This window comes from Suillus discolor (genome assembly GCF_016758755.1).
Source record: "Suillus discolor strain FC423 chromosome Unknown F5147scaffold_10, whole genome shotgun sequence".
NCBI lineage: Eukaryota > Fungi > Basidiomycota > Agaricomycetes > Boletales > Suillaceae > Suillus > Suillus discolor.
In genome coordinates this window covers 110,048-128,613 of record NW_024541257.1, presented here as the reverse complement: position 1 = coordinate 128,613, position 18,566 = coordinate 110,048, and the positions used below count along the sequence as shown (strand labels likewise).

General features: G+C 48.4%; 8 protein-coding genes across 8 annotated transcripts; 6 read left to right on the top strand and 2 right to left on the bottom strand.

Moving 5' to 3' along the window:
- Window positions 1–1,900: 1,900 nt before the first annotated feature.
- Window positions 1,901–4,013, top strand: F5147DRAFT_570558 (uncharacterized protein; the record flags this gene model as incomplete). The annotated part of the gene is made up of 7 exons (XM_041430994.1): window positions 1,901–2,019; window positions 2,080–2,216; window positions 2,274–2,356; window positions 2,406–2,778; window positions 2,824–2,956; window positions 3,016–3,691; window positions 3,750–4,013. 7 exons carry the CDS (start codon window positions 1,901–1,903, stop codon window positions 4,011–4,013), a joined length of 1,785 nt encoding a protein of 594 aa, XP_041296287.1.
- An 835-nt stretch (window positions 4,014–4,848) lies between these two features.
- Window positions 4,849–6,466, top strand: F5147DRAFT_18124 (aspartic peptidase domain-containing protein). Its single transcript, XM_041428436.1, has 6 exons — window positions 4,849–5,210; window positions 5,259–5,393; window positions 5,448–5,775; window positions 5,832–5,965; window positions 6,017–6,135; window positions 6,185–6,466. The coding sequence occupies exons 1-6, from the start codon at window positions 4,934–4,936 to the stop codon at window positions 6,419–6,421; spliced, it is 1,230 nt and encodes a 409-aa protein (XP_041296286.1). The 5' UTR covers window positions 4,849–4,933; the 3' UTR covers window positions 6,422–6,466.
- Window positions 6,467–7,217: 751 nt separating this feature from the next.
- Window positions 7,218–8,130, bottom strand: F5147DRAFT_18080 (uncharacterized protein). Its single transcript, XM_041428429.1, has 5 exons — window positions 8,074–8,130; window positions 7,819–8,010; window positions 7,559–7,762; window positions 7,453–7,511; window positions 7,218–7,401 (listed from the first exon to the last, which is right to left on the bottom strand). Exons 2-5 carry the CDS (start codon window positions 7,871–7,873, stop codon window positions 7,243–7,245), a joined length of 477 nt encoding a protein of 158 aa, XP_041296285.1. The 5' UTR covers window positions 7,874–8,010; window positions 8,074–8,130; the 3' UTR covers window positions 7,218–7,242.
- On the bottom strand, window positions 8,037–8,529 carry F5147DRAFT_18090 (uncharacterized protein). The gene has a single exon (XM_041428430.1). It carries the CDS (start codon window positions 8,462–8,464, stop codon window positions 8,207–8,209), a length of 258 nt encoding a protein of 85 aa, XP_041296284.1. The 5' UTR covers window positions 8,465–8,529; the 3' UTR covers window positions 8,037–8,206.
- Window positions 8,530–9,286: 757 nt separating this feature from the next.
- On the top strand, window positions 9,287–10,157 carry F5147DRAFT_770163 (uncharacterized protein; the record flags this gene model as incomplete). The annotated part of the gene is made up of 2 exons (XM_041441121.1): window positions 9,287–9,413; window positions 9,580–10,157. 2 exons carry the CDS (start codon window positions 9,287–9,289, stop codon window positions 10,155–10,157), a joined length of 705 nt encoding a protein of 234 aa, XP_041296283.1.
- A 1,953-nt stretch (window positions 10,158–12,110) lies between these two features.
- On the top strand, window positions 12,111–15,112 carry F5147DRAFT_678222 (uncharacterized protein). The gene is made up of 7 exons (XM_041436192.1): window positions 12,111–12,413; window positions 12,466–12,647; window positions 12,701–13,021; window positions 13,099–13,387; window positions 13,442–13,589; window positions 13,643–14,314; window positions 14,369–15,112. Exons 1-7 carry the CDS (start codon window positions 12,290–12,292, stop codon window positions 14,889–14,891), a joined length of 2,259 nt encoding a protein of 752 aa, XP_041296282.1. The 5' UTR covers window positions 12,111–12,289; the 3' UTR covers window positions 14,892–15,112.
- Window positions 15,113–15,332: 220 nt separating this feature from the next.
- F5147DRAFT_678220 (uncharacterized protein) lies at window positions 15,333–17,334 on the top strand. Its single transcript, XM_041436191.1, has 2 exons — window positions 15,333–15,443; window positions 15,500–17,334. Exon 2 carries the CDS (start codon window positions 15,505–15,507, stop codon window positions 16,954–16,956), a length of 1,452 nt encoding a protein of 483 aa, XP_041296281.1. The 5' UTR covers window positions 15,333–15,443; window positions 15,500–15,504; the 3' UTR covers window positions 16,957–17,334.
- Window positions 17,123–17,916, top strand: F5147DRAFT_18023 (uncharacterized protein). The gene has a single exon (XM_041428425.1). It carries the CDS (start codon window positions 17,288–17,290, stop codon window positions 17,825–17,827), a length of 540 nt encoding a protein of 179 aa, XP_041296280.1. The 5' UTR covers window positions 17,123–17,287; the 3' UTR covers window positions 17,828–17,916.
- Window positions 17,917–18,566: the final 650 nt, after the last annotated feature.

The window sequence follows — 18,566 nt, the reverse complement described above, 5'->3', positions numbered from 1 at the left end:
CTAAATCTGCGCAACCCACTGAGGAAAAATAAGACACGCGCACTTCTGCTTGAAAGAGTACTTAAATAAGACGTTTCATGTGCGACGATGATGTACAGAAGTATGTGGAGGGGTACCTACCTTCACAGATTGGCAAATTTACAGACAAGAACAACCGATTGACAAGTATTGACAGCAACCATCCTGCTCAGCCCGGCCATTCGGTCAACGCACGAGGATTAACAGAAATTCGGTTATAAAACCTTGCGGGAAGTCACCCAATCACCCACAGGTTCTTTAACGGTGACGCTGGAGAGCTTCTATCTTACCTTTGTCCATAGTGGAGGGAGAGCTTATCAACAGTTTCCCTCCTCAAAGACCAGCGGACCGTGTTATGTCGCTATATGACATCCTGTAAACAGACGTCTCGAGTTTCATGCAAGACTTAATTTTGGACCAGTGGTAACGTCAGAACGGAGCAGCGTAAGCCGAGATTCTCACCTACTGACATGCATTCGCAGCCATGAACTAAGAGCGAATGCGTGCTTGGCCAACTACCAAGGTATGCAATACAATTATTGCGCGACTTTTGACAAAGATGTCTTAGCCATGCTGAGTTTGACGTGCGAACCTCGAGGATCAAGTGACTTACCACTAGTTGAAACAAGACTTTTAGATCAAAACCAATGCGACCGTAGATATAGCCATGGCCCCTAAAACAGCATAACCAGTTCTATATGTCCTCAAGACTTCGAGAACTACCTTTTTATACATTCACTCATGTTCCAGCTCAAGTGTCGAAGACCATGCCAGAAGTGGAAAGTGAAAGGTGCAGCCAGGATAACCTTGCCAGTACACCTCAGGTAGTCTGGCGGCCCAGTAATAAACTCCACGATGTGAGCACTATCGGAAGTGTCTGGAGCGACGAGGTATGCCAACGAACAGCCATATAGGACGAGATGATATCACGATCGCACTATATTTCAGTCATTCATGAGGCATCGGGACATACGCGTGCTGGACAGTTGCGTGGTTTGCAATTGAGTTCAGCCATATCAGCTGGGGCTGGTAGATTGTGAAATGAGGGCTAGAAGGGCGTTGAAGATGCTGAGAATTCATAATTTCTTCCGAAGCCTTAATGGAGGCAGGGACTGTATCTGTACACCACTAATAAAGTACATTAAAAATGTCAGTTCAAGCCTCAAGATCACGAAAATTAGCCCTACCGCTTGAGAATCCAGGTACAAAAATCACTTTGATTTCTCCCAGTAATAAGTATCTTTCCACATTATGATGCGCACTTACCGATGACTGGAGGCTAGGCCCTTCGGCTGACCGCGGCGGTGCGAGCTGGAGCCTGGGAAAGTATTTGTGCGACAACTTCCTAAAACGTCTGGTCTCGGCTGAAGTCGGGTCTCGACCATCGTTCCGCTTCGTGCGATCAGAATGTCAAGGATTCTCCTTATACCCGCTCCCTTTTGAAATATTCATACTCCGCTTGGAGGTGCTCATCCCAAGAACTGGCCCAGATCAATGCAAAAAGACGCCCAACATCCATGGAAGTAAGCCCTTGGACCTTGGTGTTATAGACATTAAGGAAGCGTGAGAAACAGTGGCGGAAGTCAGTCCTTGGCGCTGTTGCAGACAGTGAGCAAGTGTGACGGATACAGAAACATTCATACTCCGCTTGGAGGTGCCGATGGGCTTGCCGATGTTCCAGACCTTTGTCCCATACTTTGTCCCAGACCGGCCATTTCCTAGAGACGCCCTCCGTGCGATGATAATACATGGCTGGAAAGTTTTTGGAATCACGAAAACGAGCGTATAACATATTTACCATATCAAGTCCTTTGGACCGCACTTAAATCCCCATTTTCACCTCGCACCAACGAAGCAACCAGTAGTCCCAGGGAATTTCCTCATGAATGTTTTCAATCCTCGCATTCTTGATGCCAGCATCCGCGATGTGACGGGGTGTCTGTCTGACGTTCAAAAGGCTGATGTCCTTCTCCACGCTTTGCAGCATTTGCCGTCCGAAGGGTACGTTCGTCCAATCACTTTGTTTATAAAATAAATTCTAGATCGTTGTGTATCACAAAGGTCCCGAATTGTCATGGAGAATGCTATTCAGTCCTTTCTCCAAGTCTCAGGTGTTCCACCGGCAGATGTCGCAAGAGCTCTTTTATTACGTGCCAAAACCCGTTTAGCAGCTGGGTACCGAACTTCTGCACAACAAGGTCAAATTCGTGCATGTCCTTAGGTCCCGTCAGTGTGCTGATACCACTATCCTTCAGATTTGTTGTCCGTGTTAGGTTCAGATCCCGCAAATCAAGACGTCAAAGCCATAATACAATCTGAGCATTTGCGACAAGAAATGGTAACTTGTGCAACCCTTTTATAACGTCCCTTTAGCAAATAATATTCAGCTTATCAGGGAACCTGACGGTCCACCTCGTTTTTCTGCCGAAGTTTGGAGAGAAATTGCTCTGTGTCTTCCCAAACGTGATCTCAAGTCTCTTTTATTGGTCCCACATGCACTCTCTCGCATCGCAAGTCAGCTTATCTTCCGCGAGATCGATCTTCATTTCACAGCATCGCCGGACCCCCCGAGAGCCGAGAACAGATACAGGGCTGTCAATGGCAACCAGGAAGAACAGGAACTCGACGCCTGGCACTACCAGCGAAGTGCAGATATTCTTACCCGCATTCTTGTCGATCCCGTCTTTGCCTCGCAGGTCAGAAGCTTAAGCGTATATGCTGGTGTTTCAGACGCGTCACATACATTGGCGTTTCAGACTGGTTTGTGCTCATTCTTCAGTGTTACTATGTCTTAATCCTCCCTAGGAATGTTAATTAACTCTTTGCCTAAGCTCTGCAACCTTCGCAGTGCGCATTGTTCAGGCAACAGTGGATTAATCAATCGCATGCTTGAAACATTGTGTGCCTCAAACCATCGTCTTTACAGCCTGTCCATCAAGTACGTCGTTCATACTTCCTTTCGCCCTCAAACGGCCTGCATGTTCACGCTCCGCACAGTCTTGTAGATCGTTCGGGGGACATTGATATCCCACCATTCAAGCACATTACACATTTCTCCATCACAGCTGAAGGAGGGAACAGCACATCTACCCATGACTTTATATCACAGAGTCATGACAACCTACGCTCGCTGTCCATCAAGAACGCAAACTGGAAATTTCCAACGGATGCCATTTCCGTTCGTCACTTGACGATCATCGAGTTTGAGGGCTGTTTTTCCGTAGACAGCCAGGTCTTCTCGGAGATCTTGTCCACCGGCCACCAACTGGAGTCACTAACATTGTCAGGTATTCTGGAATGCACTCCATCAGCAACGTTCCGCCTGCATAGGTCCTCGCTTCCGTTTCTGACGCATTTTGCTCTCAATATTATCAGTCTGCATCGGCATGTCACAGACAGGGACCTCGTGCCTGCTATCTCGGAATTCTTGAGAGATCGCAAGCATCTTCATTCCTTCCACCTCATCGTGCCTAGCGGAGACCATCGTCGCATTGGTTTTGACGCGTCTGCTTGGGGCGTACTACCTTCTCTAACGAACCTCCGCAGTCTCTATATCACTTATCCTAGAGATCTTTCCCCTTCACTGGCAGGGTGGCTTATTCCGCGGAGTGTTCGTGCGCTCACCATGGATATTATGGTACCGCCTGCAGAAGACCTTCTCCTTTTCATAAACGTGAGTCGATGACGCTCGTCATTGACAAGAAGAGTAGCACTGATGTGTTCTATTATAGCAATTGCGTCCCGGAGTCCCTCCCCTTCTCACGTTCATTGGCATGACAAACTTTCCGATACGTTCCGTCATCAACGTGATCGACCAGGGCTTTTCCAATGTGCGGCTTGTGCGTATCGACGACAATGTCTGGAGTGTTATCCGCCTAGATGATGGGTCGATAGAGATGATGGAGCAATGGCCATATCGAAGGATAAAGTACCACTCGGCAGCGTGGTTGGAGTGCCTCGAGTGCGAAGATGCAATAAGGCATCTGATATGGTAAACGCGAGGCGTGTCTCATAAAACAAAGACATCGAATGTACTTTTTCAATGGTTCTACCCTCTTAACATTCTGCTCATCGGATAACTTTCTGCAGGCGCAAAATATGAGGAATAGCACAAAATAAATCGCATTGAAAGGAGTGTCGCCGTGCTTCTCCACGCTGTGGACAAACTCTCACGAATGACTATTGGGCAATGGCAAGACAAGTTTGGAAAATCACGACTCATACTGGACAGATGACGAGGCTGGGTGGGCGCTATCAATGACGTCACACGTGCAAGCCGCATCAGTAAAGTGGCAGCCAACTATCGCAGTAGATTGCGTACTTGTCGTCCTATGCAAGGACAGGGGGTTCTCATCGAATCGCGCCAATTTAATGAGGCTGCCTTGCGACTTCGATGCGGCATTAAGCTTGTGGTATGCCGGTATATTACTGCCAATTCTGATTACGCGTCAAATGCAGGGTGTGCGGTGTGTACCTAACTTCGAGCGTCCCTATTCTATTCTATGGCTTCGGACCGATCTGGCAAAGGACCTCATATGGTGTCAATTCAACAGCTCGATCATGGATAGACCCAGGACAACCAGGGACAACTGCTCTCCTCAGCAACGCTTGCTACACCAACCTGACACTAAGAGGTGTGTCTCTATGGAAATGGACGTGGTGCAAGGCAATGAACCAATGGACCATGGGTAAACAGGCTAATTGTAAGTTCCTACCACCGTGACTCCGAATTGAAAACCAACCTCTTGTCAAAAAGTTGAATCATTGCACTCACGATACTCGGACTGCCACTATCTTGTCGTCGCTTTTTCGAGAGGAGACGTTTCATACGTGGCCATTGCAAGATGCCCAATATTTGCGTTCACCAGTGCATATATAATAGATCACTGAGTATGATATTGCTCTCGAGTCAGCCATGTTCTCTGCTGCATCCTTGTTGACAATTATCCTCATGGCTTTGTCCACTACGGGATCGCCCGTGGAAGTCAGCAATTCCCCCATAACCCTCCCGATTGCCAGGAGGCTAAGTGCCCTCAATGGTACCATTAACCTCTTGGAGCAGGATAGAGCTCGCGCGGCTGCCCTCAGGCTCAAGGGCAACACCTTGAAGCACGGCGGCCATGGCGTTCCTGTTGCTAACGTTGCTATTGGATACTACATAGCAGTTGGGATTGGCAGCCCCCCTACAACTTGTAAGTTCAATACTGAGAAAATATGCGACTGCTGACGTATTATCGAAGACGACTTGATTGTCGACACTGGTACCTCGAATACATGGATTGGCGCCAAAACACAGTACGTGGGGACCAGCACCAGCGTCTACACTGGTGCGCCTGTGACGGTCTTCTACGGTTCCGGATCTGCCTACTTCTCTGGTATGGCATACAAAGATATCATACGTTGTTGGAAATATTTATGATTATCTACAGGAATTGAGTACTTGGACACCGTCACTTTCGGCAGTGGGCTCACTATCCCTCAACAGTCGTTTGGTGTTGCTGCTACTACGTCGGGCACCTTCAACGGAGCTGACGGTATCCTTGGCCTCGGGCCTATAGACTTGACAGCGGGTACCCTGATAAATGAACCGGCAACGACGATCCCGACTGTCACTGACAACCTGCATAGCCAAGGCACCATTCATCGTGAGGTTTTTAGTATCTCTTTCGAGCCCATCACTGTAGCCAAGGAAGTGGTTAATGGAGAACTCACCTTCGGTGGAACTGTCCGTAACAAGCACGGTCCCATCACGTACACGTAAGCTACCTCAGTTCCTACATTAATCCAAGCTGATAGTAATCATTTTGTTTAAGTCCTATCACTACCACCCAGCCTTCATCGAGGTATTGGGGTATCGACCAGAGCATTTCCTATGGCTCCACAACGATCTTGTCCTCCACTGCTGGTATCGTCGATGTTGACACCACCTTTATTCTCATTGCCACCGGTGTGTGTCTAGAGTGCAGCGAGCAATCATGGTTTAATCAACATTATTTAGATGCTTTCAACCAGTACCAGTCTTTAACCGGTGGTACTCTGGATCCGGCGACTGGTCTTCTCCTCATTTCCTCTGCTCAGTACGGAGCACTCGAGAACCTGAACTTCAATATTGGCAGCGTACGTCATTTATGGCAGCCTTCACGTCTCTTGTTTACCATTTGCACAGGAGACATACACTCTTACCCCTAACGGCCAAATCTGGCCTCGTATTCTCAACACGTACATTGGTGGCAGCAGCAATGCCATCTATCTTGTCATTCACGACATTGGTACGCCTAGTGGCAAAGGGTTTGATTTTGTCAATGGGTACCCATTTGCCGAGCGGTTCTACTGCGTGTTCGATACCTCCCGCTCCCGCATCGGTTTTGCCCAAACCCTGTATACTGGTGCCACCACCAACTAAAATGGAACTGCCCAAGTACACGAAGGATCGTTTTCCAGACGCAAAACAGCATACGAACTTGAGGCTTGTACGAACTCTTCTTATGGAGTCTCATTCCTTCGGTCGGGCGTGCGTATGACTAGCAATAGTATCACATCTGCTGTTTAGGATGTCTAAAATGGTAAAATGCCAATCCCGTCATCCTTGTTAACTTGCCGTCACGGTTCTAGTCACCTGGAGGGCACCATAGAGTGAGAACTGCAGATAATGGTCAAATCACTGAATTTATGATCCACTGCAATGCGGACGCATGTGATAACACAGACTATATACCTAGCTCAATTGAGAAGGCTTTGAACATTGCACATAAGGTGGATTGCTCCTGCCTCAAGGGCTTGCGTCCCACCAAGTGCCAGCACTGGGAGCTAATTTCCATCCACAAGTGGCATTCTCTGTTCAATGGTGATGAAAACACGAACACGAGAATACTGGGGACGAGTGCCCCTGTGAATGGATTGGCACTATGACCCACCCTTTCCAAGCAGCTTCCCGACCCTCCACGAAGCGCTCATCGACGATGCACTTACAGCCCACGTGCGTGCATGGGTCCTCGTCGCTCGCTGCTCCGACTTACTCATGCTCAGCATCGCATGCATGGCGTTCGCAAAGCTCTGCCGAACATGTGCATGGAATCCCGTTGCTTCACCATCCAGAGGTACAACAATATCATGAAGTGGGCTGTCGGAAGCATGTCACAGGAATCACACCTGCAGCTTCAGCTCTGCGCATATGAATGAACTTTCGTCGGGAAAGTTGCATACGGTGAACCTGATCGAGGCCGCTTAAGCATAGAATATGAAAAGCCATACTTTCGCAGTAAATCGAAAGCTACCATGCGAACCAAATTGCAGGCCGAGTTGTTGCCACCGCGAGACTGTCAGATTCCTGCCGTTTGGAATAACGACATTGTTCCCTTCTAGGAAACCTAAGATTAGACGAACCTGGTAGCTGGTCAACAACTTGGTGGAGGTAGACTTGTCTGGATTTCTTACGTTTCGAACATCTTGGGGGTACTTTGAATAGCAAACCTTATTTCGTTCTTCCACCTTCACTAGACAAACTGTCAGTTGAAATGAAGGCAGACGGCTGGGCACTTACACATAAGGGCTTCGTAGGTTGCATCGGGAGAGTCGACCATGGGTGGAATACCGCCAGTGATGAAGACCTCCTTCAAGCTATCACTGTAGAATGAAAGGTAGGTGGCGGCACAAAAACCTCCGAAAATTTGCCCAAAGATCGTCCATTTAGGTGCTTCCGGATCTTTCTCGCCGTCGAGGAGAAAGTGCCGAATGGTCTCAGCCTCTGACTATGTTTAGGATAAACACTGACGACGCTTAGCGTTGTGAGGAAATCCTCACCGATGTTATCTGCACGAAAGTATTTGAGATACTTGACAATTGCCTCGTCGTTCATTTGCTTCGTTTGGAAGATGTCCGCCGTTATTCAGCGTGCTCAGACCAGTTCCACGAGGATCAAGCCAAAGGGTCTGCGATTATCAAATAGCAATCATATCAGACGAGCGAGGACTCGTGACATCGTTTCTTGTGAAGCTTGTTCATAGTCGTATATTTAGTCCCGCAAACCTTCCCGTGCATGAAGACAAATAAACGTACCGCACTCCCCAAGTCTACGCCGAAAGATAGGTGAAACCGAATCCTGGACCACCTGCATGACGCAGAAGTTGGCCTCTGTTTGAGTCATAACGAATTGCCTTGCAAATACAAGACTGGTTTTGGCGGGTGAACATCATGCATGCAATGCTTGAAAGAATCGGGGATGACACACGATAAAGCAAATCCGACTCTGCTGCGTCTGTGCCAGATACTTTGGCAGGAAGAAACCGATAAATTGGGGGTTTGATGTGGTGGAGATGCCAAGATTCTTGATGATGGCATGGCGAGCTTGTGGTGAACGTCTGGAAAGTTTATTGGTATAAGCAGTAAAAATGATGAAACCAAGGAGGCTTTTCAGAAGAAGGTACAGCAAAGCAATAGCGGAAGCCATGTGTATGGTAGCCTGCAGCAAAGGCTTTGAGGCTCCCCTCGCCAACGCGGCAAGAGCCAAATACGTGTCCCGGCAGAGGTCCGCGCTCTATTAAACACAGCCACTTCAACCACTACAGCCAAGATGTCTCGTTCTGGTCGCCGCGAACGAACCGCGGCATTCAAGGAGCCACCCACTGGCAGAAGCAGTGCGGGACCCCGTCAAACGGATAGCTATAGTATTATGTTAATACTATCCTGGAATGGTGCAAGAAGAACCAGGTATCTGATCCAAGCCAACGCCACCTCGTGTTTACCGTAAAATCCGCAGTCGGCCTAATAGTCAACCCGCACGAATGATAGGCTTCACCTTAGTTGGCTAGTGGTCACGGTGCGTTAGTTTCTTCTCTTTGTTTTACGTATGGTTTATTATCCTATGTAGATCTCACTTGGCTGCTGCGTGTCCTTACAACAAGGAGCCACACCATATGTAACATCGTCATCGTAAGGTCCTCTTCCTTCCGAGTCCCTGCGCAGAATTCACTGACAGCAGCCGTACTAGTTACACGGAAATACTCGGATGAGTGACTTTCGCCTATCGAGTAAGAGTCTACTGGATTTACATGAAACCGAAAGTTCAAGGCTCTTTGTTCCGTATTGAGGCTATGCTGGGTCGCCCACTTTCCACCAATCTCAACCCGGCGCCGAAATGGACATGTGGGCGCTTTTCCATATACTTATATAGACAGCCATCCCTAGATTCTACCACTCCTTCAAGTTGTCTTCAATTCCACCTCCCAGAGTGTCCCTCCCGTGCATCTACTAGTAGTACATATTGTCTGACATGGCTCCTTTCGATTCTCAGCCTATCAAGTCACTCCCAGCACCCAGGGATGGGAATATTGTCGTCCGTAGTTACCAGACCGGATCCATGAATCGGCATACCATCATTGATGTCGTTATCATAACCGGTTAGTTTGCGTTCCTCCAATCCCTTGGCGATGAATAGGGTCAATCAGCTACCTGTTCTCTCTCGTCTGTTTCCTTCCATCATTGTCAAAGCCTACGCGCTTTTCGTCGCAGTTTCCTTTGACCGTGACTCTCGTACCTCCCGATACTGACAACACGTCTCAACAGTGATATTCATTGCACTCCTTCTATCACTCTCTGCCTTGGCATGCTTCCGCCCTACATCGTTGAACCCGTTTCGCGCAGTCCCAGTTCGCGGCACTTCTGTGCCCATCATTAACACAGCCACGCCTATGCGTTCGACTGCAACCACTGGACGCAGCATTCACTACTCCAGGCATATATTGATGATGTCATTCATACTACACAACTGGTGGGCACGTACATTTCACGATGGCATTCCCCGGTCTGTAAATACTGCGCACCACGAACCAACTCTATTTCGTGCTGCCCCACTATCTGCACATCCCTCATCGGCAATCATAGGCCCAGAGTTTTATCCTCGCTCACCGAGCTTCACCACTTTTGCACCCACTTCTCTATCGGGGACACCCAGCATCGTCAACACTTTCGTTGACAGTGGAGACGTGGAGCTTCATGAGCTTGATGGTAGTAAATCCCTGAGCACACCCTCATTAGCAGCAGCCGACGACGCAGACATCGCTGATAACCGAGTTGTTATGCTGTCTGATACAGAGTTCATCGTCTCCGTAGACGCGAAGCCTGAGGCACCTGACCCATCTTGAATGGTCTACCGCTGATTGCTACACGGTAGAAGTCAATATTGCAGAAGTTGACGAGGTAGTGATGGGGTGTCAGGTTTCACGACGACCTGAACCAAGCACACCCGGATTTTGGGGTTCCACATGCAAGGCAGTGGAAAGGGGGATAGCAGGCAGGGGCAGTGCATGAGGACCTGTGCATCATTCTGGAATTTTGAATCCACAGTCATATATATAATATAGCACGTCATTGTTTTCCGAGTGGAATAAGACATCGCCCTAGTAGCTGTGCTACTTTACAACACTGCCTCGGTGTGCACACTAAGTGAACAGAAGTTTCTTTGAACACGCACAGCACACTATACAGCACAAACACAGGATGGCGTTTTACGATTCCTGACGTCAATTGCTCACGAGAGCCTGAGATATCGCCAGTGGTGCGGCCGAAGTTCCCCGGTTTCTCTCGAGTGTGACAAATGTACGGGGATTCAGGATATTGAACGTATGAATTGGGGTGACTCAGGCTGATATCTGAATGGTTACTGACTAGGGCTTGCAAGGAGTCGCCAAGGTCCAAGAGCTGGCAGTGGTAGCATTAACAAAGCACAAACGTTCGCGCCGTCAATATTGCAAGAAAACTCGAGAACTCGAGCTTGTAAATGGCGAAACGTCATCAGAAGATGAGTATTCAATTGGTTGGAGAAGGTACTTTCCCCGACTACGATTCGGAAGTAGGGAGGGTTGGTTCTTTGTCAGATCAGTGTCCAGGCACTGCAGCACCCGCGTGAAACAAATTTCCATTTCCGATTGTATCTTCTTTCGCTTCACCTGCCTCTGCTGTGCTTATGGCCCGTACATTTGGCTTGCAAAAGATACAACTTCCTATTCGTCTGCTCCTTGTTCCCCAAGTTATCCGTCCTATCTCTCGTATTATCATTGTGCGTTTTATTTTGGCATTAGCATAAGCTGACTCGACGTTTGCCTGCGACACAGACCTTGGTCTCTCTTCTCTCGTTCACTGTGGTCCTCTTCCCTGTTCCACGTACGTGCCTCGTCGTGCTTGTCACTTTTATTCTCGCTGAATCGTTGTCTCAGGATGTCACTTAGCTTGCATGATTGCCAACCTCATGATGTTGAACACGAGACACCCACATACCCATTGATTTATGACCCGTTGTATTACCCTGATGAAGTATCCGTGTTGTCTGCCGTTGCATGTGATCCACCATGGCTCTCTGTGCTACAAAAGCAACCTGAACTGTTTGACAGCTCCCGTCCCGTGTGATGCTGCCCAACGCATTGGATGTAAGCGTTCTGAGGCACGACTGAAAGCAAACAGTGTCCTTGAAATTTTAAAACCCTGCGGACAGAGCTTGTCAGTTCGTCTGATGATGTGCTTACACAGCGTTTCTCGGTGCTCTTACCCAGGACTTCCCTCCAAACTCGCACGATGTTGATAGCAGCTGCTGTTCACCTTTCTATGGTTCCGATGTTGCAGCTGCACTCTGCCGCTCTCCAGTGATAGTAGCCTCTTCTCCTACTTCGATTCCTCCTCCCTCGGGCATATCTGACCTTCAACAGCATTGGCTTTTCTCTTCCCTGGATGAGCTCACCCGTCGTCTGGAGCGCCTTCTGTTCAATCATGCATTCTTTCTTCGTTCTGTCTCAATCTCAGACCAATCACTTCCAGGCTTGCGTTCACACCGTCGGTCATGTAATGTGCTCGCCAAATTCGTACGCCTATGGGCTAGACTCGAATGCGAAGGTATTGTGCAAGACATATCTAGCATATTATTCCTTCCCCAAGTCATCCACGATGACACGTGATGCTATGTTTACAGTCGGGGACTGGCCACTCGCTGCCGGAATTGGCAAAATGGCCGAGCGTTTTTGGCTTTTTTTGGCAACTATGTTTCTGGATTCGATATGGCGATGACGCAAGTTGGTTCGGCGGGATCTTATATAACGACGAGGTGTAAGCTCGCTGCTTACCTGAGTTCCCATAATCAGCGCTCAACATCCGCGATAATCAAAGCGTGCTTTGATTATCACTGCCTTTTGGTGTAACTGTTGAGGGACGACAGTCTTAACTACTTACACGAGCCTCGTTTTCTCTCTTGCGATTTTCCTGTCCAATAATCGATAAGCTCGCCCTCATGGCAGGACAATCAGGCTCACAGGATCCTTCTGTGGCACCCCTACCGCTCACACAGACACAACATGATGAACTTGATCGAACTTTACCTGACACTAGCTCGCCCACGCCCAAGTTGCCTCAAGGTCAGTAGAGGGTTTTATCCATAGTTTTTATCTCACGTTAATGGTATCTTAGACACAGATGAAATTCTTTACGATTCATTTAGCAGTCCTTACATTGGGCGAGCGGCGGACAGCTTTTACGAGTACCTGACAAACAACAACATCGACTTCAGGACATCCTCGAAGTCTTACTACGGCAAGTTCTGTTCGATCGTTCAGAGTTCTGGAACAGGAAAATCACGACTCATTCTCGAGGTCAGTATTATAAAGTGCATACATGTATCAGGTGGCTCACATTATCGAGTTAGCTCCGGAAAAAAGGCGTCCTTGTTTTGTATATGAACCTTCGCGAACTAAGTGACAGAGGCTTCCCTAACCGAGACCCGGTGCCTGCACGCATATTGACAGAATGTACAACGGACTGTACCGAAGCCGAGTATACCGCTCGTTGTTACGCCTTTTTTACGGCCATATTCCAGGTGCTCTTGTGGGATCTGGGCAGCAAGATACCTGCACTGGATTCTCGCAATCTTGATGCTGAAATCAAAGCATGGAATGACGATATGTGTGACATGCGCTCAGAGGCTCGTACCAAGTTCTTTGAGATGGTGGATTCTCAATATAACCTGGTGAGCACGGCCAATCATGATTGCTTGACAGACGCCGGCAGAACGATGCTGAATCGGAGAACGTTGTCACACAACAGGTTCTAAAATCACCACGCCAATCCTTCGTTAAGCAAGCTTTCCGAGACATGGTGCAAGCTATGCCACACATATTTGCTGCGAGGGAGAAAAGGAATGAGGACGCGCCAAAACTTGTCATTGCATTTGACGAGGCATACCCTCTCAACAAGTTGAACAGTCATGACATCCGTCTATCGCGTATTCTCTGCAGTGTGATTAGCTCCTACTCCCGTGATAACACACCAATGTGGGTCGTTTTTGCGTCTACGACCTCACAGGTGGCCGATTTTCCACCTCCTCAAATGATTCGTGAGTACCTGCTTCATGTCCCTGGCAGTTTCTAGTATTCACACAATATTGCAGAAAATTCCATGCGGGTAGTGCAATCTGGAAATTCTTCATATCCACCTTATCACGCACTTGGTTGGGATCAGTTCGCGACCCCTCTGGGTGATATATCAGCTAATGATGTCGCAAAGTTTTACCATATTGTTGGATTTGGCCGTCCACTGTTTGTCTTTTGGTTTTATGCTCGTGTTCAGTTTTGTTGACCACCGTGAATAGGTGGAAATCACTCATGCCAAACGGTGGGGTTCTGAAGTTGGCTGGTCAGAAGCTATGCGACTCTATAGCATTCGATTCTATGGCTACCAATCAGGCTCTCGCAGTACTAGCTCAGAGATTTGCTCTCGACATCCGCTTTGGTCATCGCGATACTGTTTCTTACATCAAAACAGCAGTGGCTAGTCACTTGCGTGTATGCTTCTCAACGACCGAAAATGGGCTCTGGAGTGATACCTTTCATCCATCCGAGCCCTTTCTGTCTTGTGTCGCAGCAATGTTACTCCATCAATCACCTGACAATTTGCCTAATGTTTTACATGTCTTGGAGAATAGGATTCATAGTGGGATGGTCGAAATCGGACAGAGAGGAGAGTTGACCAGCAGACTTTTGCTGCTTCTTGCTAAGGATCTCTTTATCCGTCGAAACCCCCCCGAAACCGCGATTCAGCATCTACTCTATAACGGAAGTGAGCATGCCGAACTACTAGACTGCCAGAAGGTCTCTGTCGTCGGATTCTTGGAATATCTTTTTGGCACGGCATTCTGGTCGGACTCGGAGGCGGGAGAGGAGGCCAAGACAGCTTTACAGCATGCCTACATCAATTTTACTCATTGGATAACTATGGAAGAGTTTATCTCGCCTGCGGATGGTGATTTCGAGGAGTTGGGAAGGTAAGCTTCTAAACGCTGTTCGAGCGAGATCATTTCTAAGATATCGCTGTAAAGTGCTAGATGTGATCCTGATGAGTGGACTCTGCGACATTGGCATCGCACAAGCGCGGTGCAATGCTGCCCTCTGCAGCCGCTGGTCGACAAGATGATCCCTATCTATTTTGACGATCCCAGCCTTGGCTCCGATTTGAAACGCATGTCCCAAATTTTCATTTCAGACAAAGTGGGGAGGATTAGCAATATCGGAGATCCAGGGCACGATACTACGCGCGCGCATTACTCGATCGAGTGCCAATCAGATCTCCCCTACATCACTCTCCTTCTCGACCTCAATGTGGACTCGGACCCGCAACTTAGCGCCACGTATCTGAAGAGGGACCCAAGCCATCCCGAAACAGGCCAATGTCTGCGGATCTACGCTTCTGGAATGAGCGACACCACGTTTTCATTCTTAAATCAACATCCTCCCGTTGCGAAAGGGCTACAAGAAATTCTCTCTCGACAGAAAGAAGTACCGTCGCAGACGATCCACCAAGCCCTCAGGAGTACAATGCGCGACATGAGGTGGGAGGCATAAGAAGGGTTGTACTTGGGCCATTGAGCGTATGTTTTAGCCAGTTAGATGTGCGTGCCTTGACGAGAACTTCCGGGGGGCTCTGAAGATTATCCATGGATTTAACGTTGTACACGAGGCATTGGGAAAACAATTCGTGGTAAGGGATATCGATGTAGCTAGTAGCTACGCATTATTTGGTGATTACATGAGGTTTGCCGAAAATAATAGCTTACCTCAAATTCTTGTAGATTCTGTACTACACGGCCTGCAAGTTGCTGTAGTAACCCCGACTTATCTGAAAATTTAGCATTCTCTGGAATCCAGGTTCAGTTCTTCTGTTCAAGTCCCTTTCCTGCCCAATACCTTCAAGCCAGCCGACCTCTTCATATACTAGCAGGTCACTCATCACCGTGAAATTTTCGTGAACGTGTCCACTCTAACTTCTAGCTTAGAGGCCTATTATCGAGAAGGAACGACTGTCTTCCTTCGCTGGCTAAGGGAGACCTAGAGGGTCTGAACGGAAGTTTACCACTGAGGAGTCGGCGATTTGTTGCAACGGCAGTGAACCTCTTGGTAAGTCTTGGAAAGTATTAACCATGACTATGCTTACCTTGGTACTTATCCAACAGTCGAGATGGTTAGCTCTTATATTGGTCGGCTCTCGGACGACATCCTCCTTATGATATTCAAGCTGGTGCGCGAGGAAGACCAAGCTGCCTCGGATGATTATCTCCAGAAAGAAAATACCATTATAGGCAGACGTTGGGACGATTGGGGAGATGGATTAGATGAATTAGTTGAATTAGATGGTGATTATGAGCAGTGGCGATTGGAGCTAGCAGATCGACTTTTTGCCGGCAATATCACTGATGACCCTCCACCTCGATCAGCACTCTTGCAAGCTACGCGTGTGTGCGAGCATTGGCACTCACTCGTATCCCAGACTCCATCGATGTGGACTGTACTGGAAATCTCCTTCCGTGAAGGTGATGCAGCTCTTGAGCACGCGCGGACATTTCTCCAGCGTAGCGGATCGTGTCTCATACAAATCACAATTCTTTGGGACGACCCCGCTTGGATTGCACCAGTATATGAAAATCTGGTCGAGAGGAGTGGAGGAGCATTACCACCCCAATCGCGTGAAGAAATTATGGCCGGTGTCCATCTTAGCTCTGTCATTCAGGAGCTACATGCCCATGTGCATCATTGGCATGAGTTTACGCTCAGGACGACCTCCATTGCCCACACATATCAAGCACTTTCATTGATGTCACGCCCTTCCGTCCATCCAGCCTGTGGACTAGAAAAATTGCATCCTCAATCTATACACAACTCACGTCATGCAACTCATTTTATTGGTGAACCATCGCTTTTCCCGGGTTCAGCGCCTCCCATCCGCGATCTTCTTCTTTTCGGCATAACCTGGGCCTGGCCATCATCGTCCATGCTATCGTCCAATCTCACAAACCTCCGGATTCGTTATGATATCCACATGAATGACTACAACACAAATTCACGCACGGGGCCTGAAGCAGAAATGTTGTCGCAGTTCCTTGGCGCACTCATCAACCTCCGGACCCTGGCGCTTGAGGTGAACCTTCGATCTTTTAATACACACACCATCAAGTTGCCTCGTTTGCATAGTCTGGCTATCAAGTCGCGCACAATCGACTGTTGGGGCACGGGATTTCTCCACAATGTTCAAATGCCTGATCTTCGGATCTTGACCTTGTGTGTAACCGCAGAGGATCCTGACGACAGTATTGAATATTTCCTTGATGACTTGGTCAATCTTACCGATTCTGAGGATCCTCTGGAGCTGGATGAACTCCACCTCTTCGATTTTGCACAGCATGTAGATGCTGAGTTCCTTCATCGCCTGTACACCCAGATGTCCAAGGTCAAAACATTGACATTAGGACCAGGGGAGGACTACGACAATATCGTACTGGCAACGGCGCTGCTCCCCACGCCCTCCTCCCTACTGGATACACCTTGTCCGAAGAACTGCTGGGTTGACAAACCTGTCGAGTTTATTGTTTTTGACAATGCACGTGCTGGTCTCCCGGCGAGCATTCTGTTATAAGCGGCACGCCTACTATCCGTATGTGTGATGAGGTGCTCGACTGGCTAGCTGATTCTGCTTTTGACCTCGGGGCGCCCTCTGTTATTCCACCGCTGGAGCCCGAACTATTAAATTTCATGGTAGACGACACGCTTATTTGAATCTGTCTGAAGCACTATGAGTATAGTATCCAAGTCCGATGTAGTACTTCGGCTTCGACCTAACAAGCGTCACTGTTCCAGCTGACGTGTTTGTCAAAAGTCGACCGGAGCCTTTTATAGCAACAACATACTTGACGTGTTGAACTGAACAGGACAGATTGAAATTTAACGGAGAGCCATCTGGCGCTACAATGATCTCGAGGCCCATCTTACTAAGGAACACCCCGACTCGGAATATACCAATCCAGGCAAGCCTGAGGGTGTCGCACTTCCTCGTGTCGTGTTTGATTCTATGGTCCTCACCGCAGCCGAGGAGAAACGCGCAGGTGTTCCAATTCGACCCGCCTTCACGCACTCAAAAGTGCAAGTGGCTACATACTCGCCAGGCGCCGTCACTCATTGGAAATAAAACTGGTAACAATCAATCAATTACTTCGCGTTATCCAGAGGGTCATTTTGTCTGTGTACTTGGAAAGGCAGAAAGCAAAGAGGTGGATCAAGAGAGCCTCTTGTTGAAATTTGAGGTGCCATATAGGCCCTTCGGAAAGGCGATTCTTGATTGTCTACCGGCAGAAGACGAGAAATGGGTTGTCCCGCCTAAGAGTGCAACGAGTCCGGAGTGGAGAAATTGCGCGCATCATGGAGGAACCTCACATGGGACGCTTACAAAGGCCGTGTTTCACACGTCAAGTTTCAATACTGTGTTCGCGGCTAAGGGCGGAGGAGAATGAGGGCCGCAGTTGAGAGTTCAAAGATCCTGACGGGCTTCTCTCGCGTCATGGATCTCTGTTATACTTGAGACCTTCCCAGCGCCGACCATGTCTTCAAATACAAGCATAAAACATCAGACGTCAGCAGTCATTGCACAGGCACAAGGTGTTATGCACCTGCCTTGGGAGGACGGACCATCACATGCTCGAGGGACGGCTCACTACGAAAGTGAAATTGTGGGATGTCAAGACAGGAAAGGTCGTCACAAAATGGACAGGGTACAGACGTGACAGTATATTGTAAGTGTACCGGAGTGTGGATGGTAATCGAATGCTGAGCAGCGAATCCTCGGACGGCAGGACAGTGAGAATCTGGGATGTCAAGAACGGAGAAACAGTCCTGATAGTCACAACCGGGCATGTGTCTGTGTACACCGTAATCTACTCACTCGACAACACACACATTGCGACGTCAAGGACGGAGTAAAACCTGGGATGCGAAGATGGGCGAACCAGTGATCACCACACTCAAACATGATTGGACAGTTTGGAGCAAGTTGGCCTGGTCGGACGCAAAGAAACCGGCATCCGATTGGGATGTTCGACACAGCCACTTGGCAGCATATGTCGGCTTTAGCCAGTATGTTCGTTCCGTGCTGAAGTTGTTGCTCTCAGATTTTGCTCCGTAGTGTTTATCAGTGGTATATTGCTTCCTACGCATTATCCTTGTGCATTTAAGTGCTGAGTGAAATAGAGAGGT

Excerpts from the sequence above, each read along its gene's own strand:
- F5147DRAFT_678220 (XM_041436191.1), top strand. The coding sequence starts at position 15,505 with ATGGTTAGCTCTTATATTGGTCGGCTCTCGGACGACATCCTCCTTATG.
- F5147DRAFT_18023 (XM_041428425.1), top strand. The coding sequence starts at position 17,288 with ATGATCTCGAGGCCCATCTTACTAAGGAACACCCCGACTCGGAATATA.
- F5147DRAFT_678222 (XM_041436192.1), top strand. The coding sequence starts at position 12,290 with ATGGCAGGACAATCAGGCTCACAGGATCCTTCTGTGGCACCCCTACCG. Across the intron at positions 13,022-13,098 it reads TGGATTCTCAATATAACCTG|GTTCTAAAATCACCACGCCA; the intron begins GTGAGCACGGCC and ends GTCACACAACAG. Across the intron at positions 13,590-13,642 it reads GTTGGATTTGGCCGTCCACT|GTGGAAATCACTCATGCCAA; the intron begins GTTTGTCTTTTG and ends CACCGTGAATAG.
- F5147DRAFT_18124 (XM_041428436.1), top strand. The coding sequence starts at position 4,934 with ATGTTCTCTGCTGCATCCTTGTTGACAATTATCCTCATGGCTTTGTCC. Across the intron at positions 5,211-5,258 it reads TGGCAGCCCCCCTACAACTT|ACGACTTGATTGTCGACACT; the intron begins GTAAGTTCAATA and ends GTATTATCGAAG. Across the intron at positions 5,966-6,016 it reads CTTTATTCTCATTGCCACCG|ATGCTTTCAACCAGTACCAG; the intron begins GTGTGTGTCTAG and ends AACATTATTTAG.
- F5147DRAFT_18090 (XM_041428430.1), bottom strand. The coding sequence starts at position 8,464 with ATGGCTTCCGCTATTGCTTTGCTGTACCTTCTTCTGAAAAGCCTCCTT.
- F5147DRAFT_18080 (XM_041428429.1), bottom strand. The coding sequence starts at position 7,873 with ATGAACGACGAGGCAATTGTCAAGTATCTCAAATACTTTCGTGCAGAT. Across the intron at positions 7,763-7,818 it reads CTTTCGTGCAGATAACATCG|AGGCTGAGACCATTCGGCAC; the intron begins GTGAGGATTTCC and ends AAACATAGTCAG. Across the intron at positions 7,512-7,558 it reads AACCTACGAAGCCCTTATGT|TGAAGGTGGAAGAACGAAAT; the intron begins GTAAGTGCCCAG and ends CAGTTTGTCTAG.